At 37.3% G+C, this 17,324-nt stretch overlaps 1 protein-coding gene across 1 annotated transcript in view; it reads right to left on the bottom strand.

Moving 5' to 3' along the window:
* Positions 1–17,324, bottom strand: part of GABBR2 (gamma-aminobutyric acid type B receptor subunit 2) — a 457,858-nt gene that overhangs the window by 121,034 nt on the left and 319,500 nt on the right. The window contains exon 13 of the mRNA XM_063164404.1: positions 10,757–10,879. Within this exon, the coding sequence (XP_063020474.1) occupies positions 10,757–10,879 (123 nt within the window). The remainder of the gene's footprint in view (positions 1–10,756; positions 10,880–17,324) is intronic.

The raw sequence follows: 17,324 nt of genomic DNA, 5'->3' as shown, positions 1-17,324 counted from the left end.
GAGAGCATTACTTCATAGTCAACCACTGCAAAAAAATCTTGTGGCAGGCTACTTGTGGCTTGCTTTTCCAAATTGACAATCATTGCCCTTAATCCTTTCCAGTGCAATTTGCTGGCCAGAACTCAGGACATTCTCGACAAATGATACCACCTAAAATTACCTATAATACAAGCTTGAGGCTTGCCTTCTCCTTAAAGTTGCTTAGGATTGAAAGAATAGTTTTAAAGTAGCACTGGGATATCCAAATTGTTTCTTTTCAATATCAGCCTATTTAAACATTTGCAGGAACAAGAGAATATTCTTCCCCCAAAGAAGTATTAATTAAATTAGATAATCTTCTATCCCAAACAGCTATTTTAATGGAGAATTCTCTATTTTCAGAGATGTCTGGTGGAAAGATTTTATTGGTCTCTACTGCAACCTTAGCATATTCATGGAATAATTCATTATGGTTCTTTTTATCCATGTCAGCATCTGGTTTTAGGCATAGGCATTAAAGTCTGTCTTTCTTATACAGTGGTGGTTTCTTCCAGAAAACAAGAGAGGTGCTACAATGCTAGAAAGGGTTGAACATTGAGTACTCAGGATAAAATGCAGCAAGGAAGATTAATCAGTTCCTAGATTGTTTTCAGGAAGTTTTTTCTCATGAGGTTTTGGTGACTGATGGAGAGGAGTTTTCTTGTCTTTCTTCACTTCTGATATTAACAAATCAAATCACTGAAAAAAAGAGAAAAAAAATTCCTGTCTGGCTTAATAAAGCCTGTAAATCTTGACACTCAATATGAAGTTTAAGTGAAAATGTGTCCAGAGATCTCATAGAGACTTATCTCTGAAAGAAGAAGGTAAGCATATGAGGAAAAGTGCTTCTCTGATCTTGCTAATGTGGTAGTGCTTAACAAATGCTGAAATATCCTATAGCCAGCTATGTTTGTATTTGGTAGGCGATTCCTAACTGCCAAAATATCAGTGTTGTCCTATACCAACAATGGAGTCTTATGAAGGAGCATAAAATCAGGGTTAAATTTAGCTCTGGCTTCAGTTTTCAGAGAAATAAATCCGAATGATTGTATCCAATGTATTTGAAGTTTAAAGTGAAGAAGCGCCACTGGGTCTATCATACACTGATCCTCCTCAATGAATCAACAAAACTGTCACAGTGCCTTCTGTGTGAAGCAGCCAGGTATCCCTGACAGATGATGTGTCTGCAGCTTTTAATGATGGCTGGGTGGTGAATCACGCACTGGTTGTCTCACACAGCAACCTCAGCAGGGCTGCTAACGTAAGCGCTAAACGACTGCTCCGGTCCGTGCGTATGTCCTCACTTGTTGGGTTGCATATCTGAAATCTGATTTCCTTTCCTCCAACAGACTAATTCACTGAGGACTAGGGATTATGCCTTAAAATCCCAAAGGGGGAACAATGGTCTGTATTTCCAAAAGCAGTTGAAAGGATGGGTGCTGTTGGGTACCTCTGGTATCAGAACCCTCAGAACTGTAGCAGCTACTGCAAAGTTGCAGTAACAGGCCAGAAATGTGACTACGTAACAGTAGCACAAGTAACAATAATTATATAACAAAACCCCTCCACCATCATGCTTCCACATTCCAGAATAATACTTGCACTCTGTAAGAGATGCAGAACCACATATATGGTTCTGTAAGAACCATAGTTCCATATTAAAATCAGTTTTGCCCAACAGCACAACCATGAAAATACCCAGACAAAAATACTGAGGTTAATTGAGTCTAAAAATGTGAGGAGTGTAGCTGAGTGGGCCATATGATGACAAGTGGAATTTGATTTCAGTTGCTGTAATGGTACTGTAAAAACAGTAGAACTACTTATACATTTTCTCAGAGTCATAATTAGTTCATGGAAATGTTCTGGGAATCGCTTTGACAGTGAAGTCCAAAATTTTGTTCAATGGTGTGCAACAGTGAAAAATAATACACTAAATATATGGAAGAGGATGAATAATAGATAAAACACATTACACAGATCTTCTAAAATATGCAATATTAGTCATCCCAACTAAAAAAGGATGCTTTAGAGCTTCCATGTCACATGAAAAAGAGCTTAATAAGATCGGGACTATCTACCAAAGAGAAAAGAGGAAAATAAGGTTGTAAACACAGATGCATAATAATGATTGGTGTTGCCAAAGGAAATGTGGAAGACTCAAATCTCTTCTTTTTCCCTAAAAGAAAAATAACGTATGTTCAATGAAACTGAAAAGCAACATTTCCAAAACTGAAAAAGGAAGTTCTTCACACCATGTCTAGTTAGCAATTACTCTGATTCGCGCAAAGTTTGCAAGATTCAAAACCCCCTGACATTTAAGAGAACAACAAAAGTGTTCAATTAGTGAGAGTATAAGAACTATGAGTTATACACAACTGCTCATTTCAAGTTACTACTCATTATGAATCACAGCTGAAATTTTCAAGCATGGCAGATGAACTTTCAGATGTGCACTACACATTTCTGGCACCCACCTCTGAAAGTATTTGGGCCAGTCATTGTTTTAAACGAGGTGGTGGACAAGAGGAGTTACAAGTCTGGTCAATGATAGGGTTCCTACATTCCTAAGGTAGGAACTTTATAAGTGCTGTGTTTTTGGGAGGCAGAACTAAAATTGGAATTGTTTATTGAAGAGGAATAAGTACCAGGAAGCCTCATTTGTTAAGTAGCTGTTGTTAAGCGGCAGCCATTCATCCGGCCATTTTAGAACTAACCCTGCCCTATTTCCTTATTTTTGCCAATTTGATACATGTTTCCATGGGAACAGAAGCAGGACTAGCCACCAGCTGAGTCAATCTCAGTTGCTGGCTCCCAGCTCTCACGTTTTGTTCTGTTTCCTTGGAAACTGATGTCAAATGAAAGAGAGAAGTAAACCAGCTTTTACGCTTTAGTATTTACTCTTTCTTTGGACCTGTGCTAGGTCCTCTGGGCCAGTAGAAGGCCTACAGATGACTTTATGGCCATTCAGTTTCCTTCTCTCTGGAGCATGGGCCAGCAAGTAAAGGTTCTCAGTTTCAGCCACTCCTGGCAAGCCACCTGCTGAGAGCTACAGTGGCAGGGTGTGAAAGCAGGCTACAGAATTCAGGAGACATTTGGCTCCAACAGTCTGTAATATTTCAAATTGGAAGGAAAGAAATTAAATTTATTTAAAAAATAGTAGGGGAAACAGATGGGCGTAACGATATACAGAGAACAAATTGACTAACAAGCTCTGACCTGCATTAGGCTGAACACCCGCAGAAACTGCTTCAGCCAATTAAATTTTTCATTTCACATCACACGTTTCACAAAGTTCTCTCTAATCTGGCTGTTAGCTGATTGAACAGCACAACGTAAACAAAACCCCATAAACACATCTGTTTATGCATATATACATATGCAGAAAGAGAAAAGGACATGATCTGATCTTTTTCAAAGAATTTACAAAAATCTGCTTGAGTGCATGAATTTGAACCACATACCTTCACCAATTCCATACCTATATTACTCCCATGTTGTCACGTGAATACCAACACCCCCCACCCCAACTCACCCCACATTCCTTTGTGTATGATTTTGGACCAAAGTTATTTCCAGTTCCTTCAACAGCAGTGTTATTAATGCAAATGGATATTAAAGGAAAATATCTACATCTGTGCAGCCAAATCCAAATTTTCACATAACTTTCATCGAAAAAATGTAGGGAAAAAGCAATTTTAAAAGACAAAATCTTTCCTAAGGAAATGTTTTATACTTGATGACCACAGCTCTTAGTTAACTAGTCCATCAGGGTATAGCACCATGCTCACCTTGGACTTTCACACATAATATATGCACTCCTTCCTGAATGTTCTTTACATCCCAGCTCAGTAATTTTCACACAACTCTCACTTACCATTGACCTTGAATTACTATTGTGAGTAACTTTTAGAATTGTACATCTATATATAGTTAAATTCATGTACAGCCCAAGTAGGAGCTCAGTACTATTAATTTCTTCAGGTTCTTAGAGCAGTCCCACAGAAAAGACAATCAGATACCCAGGAACAATATTTATTCCTCCACTCCTGTTGTACTTACATCCATCTATTGAGGATATACTCAACATACCTGGGTGCTCTGAGAGATGTGTCAAGCCAGCTAACATGATTTTTTTCTGGGTTAGTTATTTAAATGAAAACTTTAGGCAGTTATAATAGTTTTAAGCCAGGCTTTTCTGTCTTATTCAGAAAGATGTAAGATGTACTCAATTTATTTAACCTATTTATGGGTTTCCTCTAGCTGAACTTAAATCTAAAATTCCACCTTCCTCTGCATCAGAAAGAATTTACATCACAAACAAGACAACATTTTTTTTTTACTGCTGCAGCTGCAATAAGGAAAGAACATTTCACTTTATGTTGTTTTGCAATGCCTGTCCCAAATTCTTCACAGTCAGCCTTCATATATATTTTCTGAAATAACTTGATATAACCTCTTCCACTGAACAATGCAGGTACCAGCACAAAGATGGGAACTTGTCCTGAAGGACTCTACTGGCTACATGCCTCCTTACTAGAAAATGAACTTTTATTTATTTCTTAGTTCTGTTTCCTTATTCTAAAGAACTTCATACCGATTTGAGGGCCTCTCTCTCATTCTGCGTCTATTTCCTTTCTGTGAGAGCCTTTGATGAAAGAAATTGATGAGTCCTTTTTGAGACCTAGCTGGCTGTGTCGGCTTCTATTCATGTCTGCTGGCTTCTTCAAAGGACTTCACTAAGTTTTTATGACTTGTTCCTTCACAAGTGTGATGTCGACTACTCCTCAATGCAGCATATCAATTTCTAATCCTACTCCTGATTATCATTTTTATAAGTTGGCCTACTACATTAACTTACAAATTTAAGGATTCTACTCTGTCTTGAAAACATGGCAAGATATTCGCAACATTTTGCTCAGATTTCAAAGCAGTTCTGAGCTAATGATTACATACTGTTGTCTGTAGTTTGATAATTATTCTTTCAAATTTCTATAGAAAACTTGGGAGAATAGAATCTTTTTCCATTGATTAATTTCTGATCAGTTTCCCTATTCCTACCAGCAACTCCAGTCACTCCTCAGTGAGTTTATCAAAAGGATTCTAGCACAGCAACCTCCACAAATCCTTCCACTAAGAACTTTGCTGAAAAAAGCAGCAAAGCAATCATTTAACCATTCCACAAAGCCTTATTTTCTACAAGTAATGATCTTCTACTCTGTTTAAATATTATTCCCAAGATTCTGTGGCAAACTCGCTGCTACCGGTATTTACAGAAAGATTTATTATTCTTTTTTCATTCATTGTAAGCTGCTTTTTAAGACTGCTTTATTTTTTTCTACATTTAACTTACAGACATTATGATTCTGTGTATTTTCCCCATTAGGATATAATTTTATTTTTTTGAAGGGTGTCTTCCTGCTGTTTTGTCAGGCTGAGTCTTTCCTTTTTCAGGTGTTGATGTGTGGCATGAATTTACTCCATGTCTCACATATGAAGTTCTTAATACTCTCTAAACCACCTGATTTAACTCTCTACAGTTTACTCTTTAGCCACTCTTTAAGACACTTAATTTAATGTGCTTCTGCTTTCTGAAGGTGAGTACCACTCTACAGACCTTTTTTGTTTGTTGCTTCTTCAAAGCTATCAAAACTAAGAAGAATTTATTTGTAGCTATGGAAAACTCAGATATCAAGATTTTGGATTGGATTCTGTGTGCTATTCAGAATGAAATCAAGGTTAAGTCTCTGTCTGCGTGTTCTCTAATCTGTTGAATTAAAAATGAGTTAGTTTGAGCAGCACTTTTTTTTTGGTTCTGCAATGTTTTTGAGTCCCTCAACAGTATCAGTCAAAGCTGAACTTCTGGCTTGTTGTGCAGCAATATGTGTCTGGCGGCATTGTTATGCACTTATAATACATAGGAATTCTGGCTCACTCACCGAAATTATTAATTTGGCAACATGAATTGACTTTTCTTTAACATACTGCGCTACTCTGATGTTGGCATGGCCTACTAATCTTTCTTGCATATTGGTATTTTTGTTATTACAACATCCTCATATAAGGTTTCCTCATACTGCTTTCTGCATTTTACATTTATATCAATGCTGGAAGCCCAAACAGGACATGTCTCATTGATCTCTTTTTCTCTTCTGTATCTTCTAAAATGGCATCTTGTTCAGATTTTTTTCTCTATTTCATATTTATTACCATCCCAGGACAGATTAGGGTTAAACCTTAAATACTGGTATTCCAGATACCAGAATGAAGTTTATTTTTAAATATTGATAATGCTATCATAAGAATGCATAAGAGGAAACATCACAGAAATAACTGCTTAATTGGTACTAAGACATCAAGGAATACAAAGGCTGCTGCCTTGGACAAACGTTTTAAAATTTTACATGAAATATTGGCATCCAGTATGCAAGATACTACTTTCATTGAATCTAACACTAATGTAAGATATTTTTACCTTGGGAATTATAAAAGGCAGTCCATTTCCCCTACAAGTTATTATTTATTAAACATTATCACTGTCTACCTTCCAAGGCCACAGAGATCCAATCTGTTTCATAGACATTTGTGTTGGGAGAAGATAAGCCAGTCAGAGGCTTTCAAGCTGAACTCGAGAGTAAAAGAGTTACTACACCATAGAATCACAGAATATTCTGAGTTGGAAGGGACCCACAAGGATCACTGAGTCCAGCTCTTAAGTGAATGGACCATAGAGGGACTGAACACATGGCCTTGGCATTATCAGAGCCACGCTCTGACTAGCTGAGCTAATTGTGAGCAGGAGGTGAGGGTGAGTGCATGTGTACACACAGACCCTTTCAACTGCACTAAGTACATGACTGAATTATGATATGGCTGTTGCACAGACTGCACTTTCTAAAGGATTTTGCTATTTCAGACTGTGGTTTCATTCCAACACAGCAGAGCAACTGAAATTAGAGGGAGCTGGTTTCCTAAGTGTTCTTTTCTTGTGGCTAGATTCTCTTCAGCTAAGAGTGAAGCTCCCCTGTAGCAAGTCAATTAAAATATCTGTTTTAGACTAAGGGATAAACTCATTCTGTGACCCTTCTCTTACAGGAGACACTACCAGAACCTCTCCTCCACACAGCTGGCTGTACACAGCTGGCTGTTTCCAGCAAGTCTGACGTGGTCCTATGTCCTTAAGAGCTGTATCTGCTCAAATTTGTCAGATTTGACTGAAACAGGCAAAGTTTAGGTAGTAGGAAAAGAAAAAAAATCACACAGAGCACCCTAGCACATAAACATTGCCTTCTTAAGAAAGCAGGTCAAAAAGAAAACAATGGTAGAGCCTTGCAAATCTCTTCTAGAGCAGCATCCAGAGAAGCACCCTAGTTCCTCAGGGGCAGCCCAGCCGGTGAGAGAGCGAAGGAAGGATGCACTCCAGTTCACATGACTGGGAGAAAGTCTGGCAGGAACCTGGCTCAGATCAGAGTATAATAATTTTGATTATGACAAAAAAGGTGAATCATGATGAAAAAAGCAAATTCCTAGTTCAGCCTAGGAAGAAATTAGTGAGGAAAAAAAGTGATTGGTCTCTCCACTGGTCTGAAAAATTAGCAAAAGGAGAAATGTTACAGGCAGGGAAACTAGCAAAACAGATAAATAGAGGTAACATCATGGATTAATTCCCTTTTTTTTTTTTTTTTTTACACTGCTGCTTGAAGATTAGAAGCCCTTTGTGTCATCAAAAGCTTTTGCATTATCAGAAAATCAAGCCTACAGCACTCTTAGGAAAAGTACATAGGAGCACCGCTATGGTTCTTACAGACCACTGTACAGTTAGAGAAGTTTTAACATTGTCCCTGCCTTGGCCTTTAACCTCTTTTCTTTTACCAACAACTTTATTGTCCATGTACTATAAACTACTTCCCCTGCTGATGACTGGAGGATCTGGATGCTTTATGGTTCAGTCATTAAAACTTTTAATGTGGTGTCTTATGGTAGCCACAGATGTGCTTTTCCTAAAGAAACCATACCTGTAGGGTCAGGATGCCAGAAATTGGTCTCAAAACTGACAGATCCAACATTCCATAAGATTTCTGCCTTCTGTAATAGCCAGAAAGTTTCTAAAAATGCCTTCGCTTCCCTTTGTATTTTTAGATTTAGACTGCCTATCCTCAGCTTATAAGGCATGGGTTGCTTGGACTTTGCAAACAACTCCAGAAAAGGAACCTTGATTTAAAAGTTCTGGGTTTAAGAACTCTTTTAAAAAGTTCTTGATAATTTACTTCTGTTGCTTCATTAAAATAAACTATTTTGTGAATAATAGCAAACAGCAGAGGACAGTACCAGTCTTTAGGCTTCTTGTCTTGGTTCCCTTGATTCATGTGCTTATGAAGACACAACTACCAGAGGATCATCTGACAGAAGACAAATGCAGAACTATCACACAGGAAGCTGATGAGTATTCATAAACAGAGCTGAAATGGTTCATTAGCTAGAATGACTGATTGCATTCATAACTTTGGAGCCTTCATTTAGTTTAATTTTTACCACTTGGATTATCATTAACTGACAGAAATAATCCCTTTAAAATTGCTTCACAGAATCAAGTGGGACAAGAAATATCTACTACAAAATAATCCTGAAATAAAAGAGAAACTTGCCACCAGTAGTGTTTACTACGTGGCAAGTATTTTTCAAACACAGAAAAGATAACACGTGCTCCATCAAACTCAACTAAAGAATTCACCATTACACTTTAGCAACCTAAAAATTAAAAACATAACAACAACAAGAAGAATAATTATAGCAGAAAAGACGACTGTCATTTACTTTTACACAAGATTTTTTGAGACCCGAAGAGGTGTACTTCAGGAAAGTAAATTGCAGTTCACCTCACTGCTTTTATAGTAACATATTTTATGCACATACAATAGTTTAATGACCACATTTGCTAGCATGATACTTTCATTTCCTTCCCACTCCAAATCCATTAGCTTAAAAAATATTCTGCGCAACTTACAGTAATAGCTAAGAGCTCTAACAGTAAGTTCAAGTCAATTCTATGCTGAGGGATCAAAATATCAAACATTGTCATGTGTGCATTCAGTGAGTGTCACTTTGCATGGGCTTATATAATTCCAGGAGAATTTCAGCTCTTATGCAAAGTTCAGGCAACTGGTGTGCAGCCCTGTGGTCTGGAAAGCCCCAAATGTGGAAAAAACACACAAGGTTTTTAGCATTATATATTTGATGATCAAAGAACATACACTGAAAAGCTCAGATGGAAATTGCAACCATTTAAAATTACAGTAAACATTGTTTTTTAAATATATGTTACTTATAGTTTAACTTCACAGTTACTGCTGCTGTCTATGGACATTATACTTAAGTGAATCTAATTACACTAGATATCAGGTTCTTTAGTTTAAACTAAAGTAAAAAGTAAAATTCCTTCTATCTGAGATTATTTTAATTGGATTTTATGACTGTTTTTCATAATGTGTTTGGGTTCAGATAAGCAGAGAAAATGTTAATAATACTGACAACTGAAATATCACTAACAATACAATTGGAGCAAAATGAAATAAACAAGGTTCTCAACAAGCTGCTATGGCTTCAAGCTATACACACATAGACCAGAAGTGTCTCCAGCAGACAAATTTCAGCTACATTTCCTATTTTTTATTGACAACTGTATTAGCTGGGAAGTCTTTCAAACTCTAGGGAATGACTGAGACAAATCTTTTCAGATTCTTAAATTATTTTTTCAAAGAAATTTCCTTGCAATTTAAGAGGCATTGTTCTAGGGTATCTTCTACAAATTATACTAACAAAGTGAAATCTTCTCCTAATAAAATTCCAGAGCTACACTGCAAAGTAAGAACAAAGTAAAAGCAGTGGAGTGAAATGGTATATATTTTCTTGCAAATGTGGACATCACAACAGAAAACAATTGTTCTTTTTCTTACTGATTGCTGAGTGTAGGAGAAGAGACTGACATTTCTAGATTGTCCTTATATAATCTAGCTTTCAGATATCACCAGTTTCCATGTTGGAGGCAATAAACTCTCAAACAATGCACATCTACATACAGACAGATGGCTTTTTCCTAGGCATAAATTGTTGCTGCCATGTTTCTTGCTGTCAGCTTGTCCAGAAAGCTCTACTTCAGCTCCACTTCTAGAAACCAACCAGAGTTTTGGAACGTGTGTACAGCTGGCATTAAGCTATTACCTCCTGCCTATCAAAACTGCTCGTGTGACCTTTCTGGGAATGCCATTAAGAGAGAAACAATCAGTATGGGTGCATGCGCATAAAATTACTGCAAATAAATACAGCAGTAGGTAACATAATTCCTGAGCATCTCCACAAAGAATGCAGTCTAAGCAGTGACCTCTTCTGCACTTATCTTGAATGAGCTCTTACTGAAATTCACTAATGGGTTCTGATAATCTATTATTTATTGCAACAGACTCTAATAGAGAGTCTTAGCAGAGGACTCTCCTGTGTTTACAACTCTTGCAAATAAAATGTTTCACAAGTGACAGAAATGTGGCACTTGCAACTGCATACACAATTTCTTTTGGCTGCAGTTGTTTCTTTTCTATTTGGTTTTGAAAACCAGAACCCTTCCTCCCCCAAAATACACAGCTTGACTTGCTTTCATTTTACCTAATGCATCTTTAGCTTATCTTGTTGAAAGCTGTAGACACTGATATGCAACCATTAGTATTACTTGGGCTTGAGGACATACCTCCATGTTATACTTTTCCACTGTCCTCCTCAAAGGATCCACAACCTGCCAGCAAATCAGGATGCAAAGATCAATCAGTAGCATCCCTCCAACTATCCCCAGTAGCTTCTGGTCTTTAATGATCTGGAGAGACAGAAAAAAAAAAAAAAAGAAGAAAAAAGAAGTAGGGAGATTCCCATGAGCCACAGATAGACCCTATACAGCTTTATTCCTATATAGGGAGAAAGACACAGGTTGCTAATAGCAAATGTTTTTAACAATGAACAAAGAAAAGGAATATAGAAAGATGAAAGCAAGACAAATTATTTTAGTTCATTTCACGGTTATTAGTAGTATCTGAAGTGTTTTCTCATTTCCAAAAAGACTTTGGGAAGACTCTTGAAAATTTATACTGAAATCCAGGTTTAATATTAACTCCTGGAAAATGAGAAAAATATATTCTAGGGAGCCACTGCTGTGTTTATGCATGCAAATGTGGAAAAATTTTCATCAGCCTCTCAGAGTAGAAGGCATTGAGGTAGTTTTCACTAAGATTTAGTGCTCACCCTTTCATAACCTTCTTGGATGTGGAAAATGCAGAAGTTATGAAAAGTTTATTTTGGAGGTTTTTTGTGTCCATGTGTTTAATATTTGCCTCTGTTACCCAGGGAGCAAGAAGGAATGATATATTTTTTCTGTGTTACAAAGGTCAGAGGCTTTAATGTACATCTAGTGTAAAACATGCTTTTAATTTTGCTTGGGGTTCAGGTTCCAAACAGAAAAACAAGAGTTGCTGATAAAAATAAAAATCCAAACCATGTATTAGAGTCTTTTATAACTGCATGCAATCCCTATGTAATTTCTACTGTTGTACACATAGCAGCACAGAAAAAATATACTGCAATTGCATTATTTCAGTTGCAAAGTTGTAATCACGTTGAAATATCAGGCCTAAATTAATTTTATTTCCGTGTTCTTGAGTCCATGGTCATGGTTTCTTAATTAATATCTACCTCTATTATTAAGAACACTCATCCAATAGTCAAAAGTTATTGCCAAATTGCTTTCACATGGACAAATACACATCTTTTTTTTCCAAGTTTACATTCTGGGAAACAGTTGGCTTAATCCAAATGAAATATTCAAAAATATTAAGCCTGAGAAGCTTAAGAAAGTTGTGATTATTTCAGTTCAATTTGATGAAATTATTAGGATTTCAAAAATGCATTAAAAAGCCAGAAGTGTCAGCTAATCTTAATAGAGGCAAGGTTAGTATTCCTGCATAGAATAAATTGTATTTGCACGACATTCTTATCAAGCTGAAGGAAATGATGAAAATGACCAAAATTTGAAATAATGTATAAAGAACTTTAGAAAGTCTGGTTTTCATACTGCTTGGTGTGATATCTTTTCTGTTTTGAAAGATGTTTCAGCAACATTGTGCACCACTTTTTGTTAATCTGCTGGTTTATTTTATAGATAATTTGGAATAAACTAAGAGTAATCTAAAGGCTAGAAGTCAGAATGAGCTAAAGGACTCAATACAATATTTTCATTTCCTGATACCAGTTATGGAAATCCAAAATGTGCAAAACCACAGCCATAAAGCACTGGAAAGTGATGCTTTCCCCATGTTTATGGCAGCAAGGAAGGAGTACACCCATCTCAGAATTCTGAGACAGCACAGGCATGTCTGGAGAGGACAGGTGAAAGGGGAGGGTGCAGCTTTCATGGTGCTATGTCTTGCTGCTGGATGATTTGGCAAGGAGAAAAGGAGAACTTTGCAAGGCAAAGGTGCCTTAGTGTGCTGTGCAAGGGAGGAAGGCTGCTGAAATGTGTTTCTTCATAAAGCTAAAATGAAAGCAGGTATTAAGCAAAGGTTCTCAGACACAGCTTGATCCCTTTTCTTCTTTTGGGAAAACAGAACTATATCTGACCTTTTAGCTGTTTATCAAGTGGCAATCAGAGCTGAAAAGGAACAGGTTTGCCTTTTTTAATCTCTTTTGTAATGCCTTCAAACAGACCTTGACCAAAACCTACCTAGTACTGCTCCTAGTATGAGGGGAGACATGGAAGAGAAAACAATGGGGAGTCAAGTCCATAGAGAATTTGGATTTAGATGAAATATTGACAGTTTAACTCAAATTTCTTTTCCTCCCTCTTAAATGGCTAGGGAATTTATTGTATTGGTATGTCTTGGTTGGTCTTCCTTTTTAACTGATGTAGTTTATTTTACTGAAGTTGGCTGTTGAACTATTACATGTTTAACCTTTCTCAATAGCCAGTGGGCAGGGACAAAAGCCTTTAAAAGACAATTCATCCCACCTATCCTGGGAAACATTTAGGGTCAGAAAAATTAGTGTTCTGAAACATGTCCCTCTCTTCCTCACTCTCTGCCCCCCAAGAGGAGGTGAAGACAATTAAGTTCAGCTAAAAATATACATTTGACAAACTAAAAGCTATGTGAAAGCATCTTGACAGGAATGTCTCCCTCTGTTCTTCTAAGCCAAAAATGTTCCTTGGGAAAAAAAAAAAAACCTCAAAATATCTTATCTTTCAAGTGGAAATAGCGCTCATTTTACCTAGGATAGGTAAGCAGCCCAATGTCTTCCATATTTGTATGAACTATCTTCATAATGAAAGTAAGGTTGCATTGGATTCAGATTTGTCAACCTCTGGTAATATTAGTCAATCTGGTACAGCAATGCCAGAAGTAAAAGAGGAAAAGGATATTATTAAAAGTAGTAATACTGATAATCCACTCACAGAATCAAAATAAATAACTTCCTATTCATGATCACATTGCTAATGTCATCACATCACTTCTCCTTGCTCCTGTACATCTTTCATTTGTACCTTGCACTACTGCAGATCAGTATTTTAGTTTGGTAACCTTTTTTTGGACAAGTAGTTATTAGAAAAAGATAGGAGTAGAGATACAGCAAACAGTTGAGCTCTTCCTTGGATACCTCTCGGAGTAATTTTTCCTGCATTACTCTGCCCTTTTCCTGCATTACTCTGCCCTTTTCCTGGACAGAAGGGGAGTTGTATAACAGCAGCTGTCACTGGCAGCAGGTATTATTCATCCCTTACTCCTGCCAGACAGCCAGGACGAAGGCAAGCACAAGAAAGCCCATAAGATAACCTAAGTGACCTAGACCAGCGTGATGAGCTCTGCAAAACACAGCGGTGCTGGTGCTGCTGCAGGGTGAGAGGGCTGAATGCAGGGCACCTGGAACTGCCTCCCACACCCATCACAGCGCTGCCCTGTCCTTGGCAAAACCGCTGCTGGAATACAGCTCTGAAGCAGAACTCTCCACCAGAATGTTAGCTTTCAGAACAAAACACCAAGGTCCAATTATTTTTCATTTCTGCCAGTTATTAGCAGCTCGTCCTAAAAGAGATTTGCCCTGAGAAATGCCACTGGTATATCACTAACAGCACTTCTGAAAGGCTTGCTGCTCTCCCCTTCCACATGCAGGAAGCCCAGCTTTCCCAGCCCTCATTCCCACCCACTAGAACTCCTTAAATTCAGTACATTCACTCCTCGGGAATCACCAGATGCACTGAAGGAGTCTTGACTCAGATCTTGCAAATCCAACAAATTCTCTGTCTGACAAAAGAAAGTAATGAGCTAGTGAGGCTCCTCACAATCAAAAATGTCATTTTCCTTTAAGCGGAAAGTTCTCATTTTTTTTCTCTTTTCATTTTCCTTCTAGCAAACAGTAAATCAGCCTTTGGAGAAATACATGGTAGCTAATAAAATCCATTTATGCAAGTGCTCCTGAATCCTTGCTGAAGCCAAGCTCTCACACAGCAGCATCTGTGAGTCATATTTTCTACCATCTGTGATTGGATAGGTGAATCTGTCTCATCCTGGCAGATCTGCACACTGTTATAAATGCCATTGCCACCAGTCTGGACTATATATCTGGATATGAAGTGATCTATCCTCAAAATAAACTCACTCAGAACAAAAGCTCGTGGACCATTTTCTTCTCAGCAACATCACTGTATGGGCAAATCAAAATTATTCTGAAAACTCACGACCATGAAGACAGATCATAGTCCTTACTCTCCACAGACTTGCCATCTGATCACAGGAGATATAAAATCTGCCTAAAACTCTGGGATAAAGTTTCTGCTCGTGGAAACTCCTGAGGATTTTCTAGAACTATCACAGGCTGTACCACCTGCCACAGTAACTTCAACTGTTCATTTGGTTATTATTGCATAAACCTTTTGTTGGGCTTTTTTCATTTGCTTTCTAAAGCATATCCATTGTGTCCTGGATGACCCTATCATCCACCAGTTTGTGGGATCACCCGGAAATTTGGCAATCAACAGTAATGGAACATTAGGTTTGTTTTTTATAGTTACGGCTAGGGAAAACTTTCTGTTATTTCTTATCTTACTGGAAACCAATTCTGAAAATGTTTATGACACAGACCTGAAAGCTGTACTCCATTCTAAACCATGAAGAAAAAGGCTAACATATGAAGACTTACATCTCCAGGATGCAACATTAGTTTTGCACTCTCTGATTGCCGCAAACAGCTTTCCAGCATGACTGAAGAGTTAATTTATTCCTGTCTTTTCTTCAAAGTTAGTTTCCTTATTACCAGATCACATCCATTTGTCAGAATAAAATATCTTCAAATTTAAAGCTATATTAGCTAAATTTTGCAGTTAGTTTGTTTATTGGGTTTTTAATTGAATTCATAGAAACATAGAAAGTCTGGAAGTGCTTTTGCATTTATTAATAGGTTTTGATATAAATATATATATTTTTTCTTTTCCATTTAAAATGTAGGATCTTTTTTGCTTAAGGAGGAAATTCTGGTTTCTCTTGTGTAGATCAACCCTGTCTAGTCTAGCTGACAGAGTAGTCCTTGCCTTCTGGCACTAGCTGGATAAACACTTAATGCTATTAATTAACTTTTTTTTTTCAGTTGTCTCTTCCCCAGACTCCTGGGATGGAATCTGTAGAGAGAAACTCTCTTTAAAGGACCCCTCTGTGAAGATTCCTAGACCTTATTCAATTAAATGAATATCGCTGACATCAATTACAAAAGTTCTCAGAAATCTGAAACCAAATAATCTTCTCCCTGATAGATACAGAAATCCTGCTGATCAGAGTCCCCACTCTGAACTGGAGGGGAAAGAAAATAAAATAGAGTTTGCAGGGAAAAAAATTGTAAAGTCTGTGAGCTTGCAAAAGGGACCATAAAACCACTCATGAACTTGCCTTCAGGATACTCTCTGCACTGCAAAAACAAACCTTTCATTTCTCTCAGCGCAGTTCAGGGACACCTTGGGCTTGCTCCCCTACATTAAGTAGGTTGGTACAAGTGGGATGGTGCCAGGAGGCTGGGGATGCAAAGTCAGTGGTGGGAGGGTGAACTTTACCCCACGTGGGCTGAGGGAGATTCTATCTTAGAGTTATTAAAGCCATTAATATTGTAGTGAACTATACTGTAATACATTCTTAATTTCTATAGTGTAATGGAATGAGGAAAAAGGACTATTGAAAACACATTATGCATTGTTCCCAGTAACTCCACAATGCTTTTTTCAACAGCTATTATGAGTACTTCCTATAATAGATTGTATGATTAGTATTGGCAATGCCTCAAGCTGCAATTACATTCGTTTTAATGAGTGAATGCTAACTTTTTAAAAAACGTGTTGCAGTATTAAGGATTTTGACCAGTAAGTCAATGGGAGTAAAAAGCTAAGTTTTAGTCTCTTAGAGGTATTTTGACTGATTTGTTAGAAGACTTGTATATCTACTTATAAATTAAAAAAAAAACCAAAAAAAAAACAAAACAAAAAAAAAAACCCAAACAAAACAAAAAAAAAACAAGAAAAAAAAACCAAAACAACAACAACAAAAAAAACTAACAAAACAAAACAAAACAAAAAAAACAAAAACAAAAAACCCCCGAAAACTCAATATTTCTGTTTCCAGAATGGATCTGCTGCAACAGCTGTAGTCTAAGAACTTGGTGACTACCTGTCAGCATAGTGGAGTATGTGGTACTCCTGACAATAATGGACATTGGATATGATCAAAAAGCTTGGCTTTGAGAATTAAATAGCTACAGTCACTAGCCTGCTGAAGCACATATTACTAAAATGTCTCTTCTTTGGTGACTCCTGTTTAGGATAATTGCATCATTGGGCAGAGTCACTCTCCCATTAATGCTATTGCAAATGTGGATGTGTTGACTCTATGCCCCGTTGCCAGGAGAAGAAATCGATTGGAAGATACCTTTGCTCTTTTCCAACTCATATTAAAAAAAAAAAAAAAAAAGTAGGAATATCCTAGTGGAGATGCTCCCTAGGGGAAGCAGAAAATAGAAACTTTTCAGAGGTTAGAGACGGAGAGAGATTGAGTGATGGGTTAAAAAAAGTGATAAAAATACTCGTTTTTGAAAGCCTGAGCCTCAGTTATGACTACAATCCACTAGAGAATTGGAGAGGTGATTGTTTCCCTAACATTGGTAATCCAACCATAACGAGCACACAATTTGTTTTTCAATATAAATCTATATTGAAATGACTATTTTTCACAAAACTATTTTGA

The sequence above is a fragment of the Melospiza melodia genome, chromosome 1 (assembly GCF_035770615.1).
Source record: "Melospiza melodia melodia isolate bMelMel2 chromosome 1, bMelMel2.pri, whole genome shotgun sequence".
NCBI lineage: Eukaryota > Metazoa > Chordata > Aves > Passeriformes > Passerellidae > Melospiza > Melospiza melodia.
The sequence above is the reverse complement of the archived record's forward strand: the minus strand, read 5'-3'. Positions and strand labels throughout refer to the sequence as shown.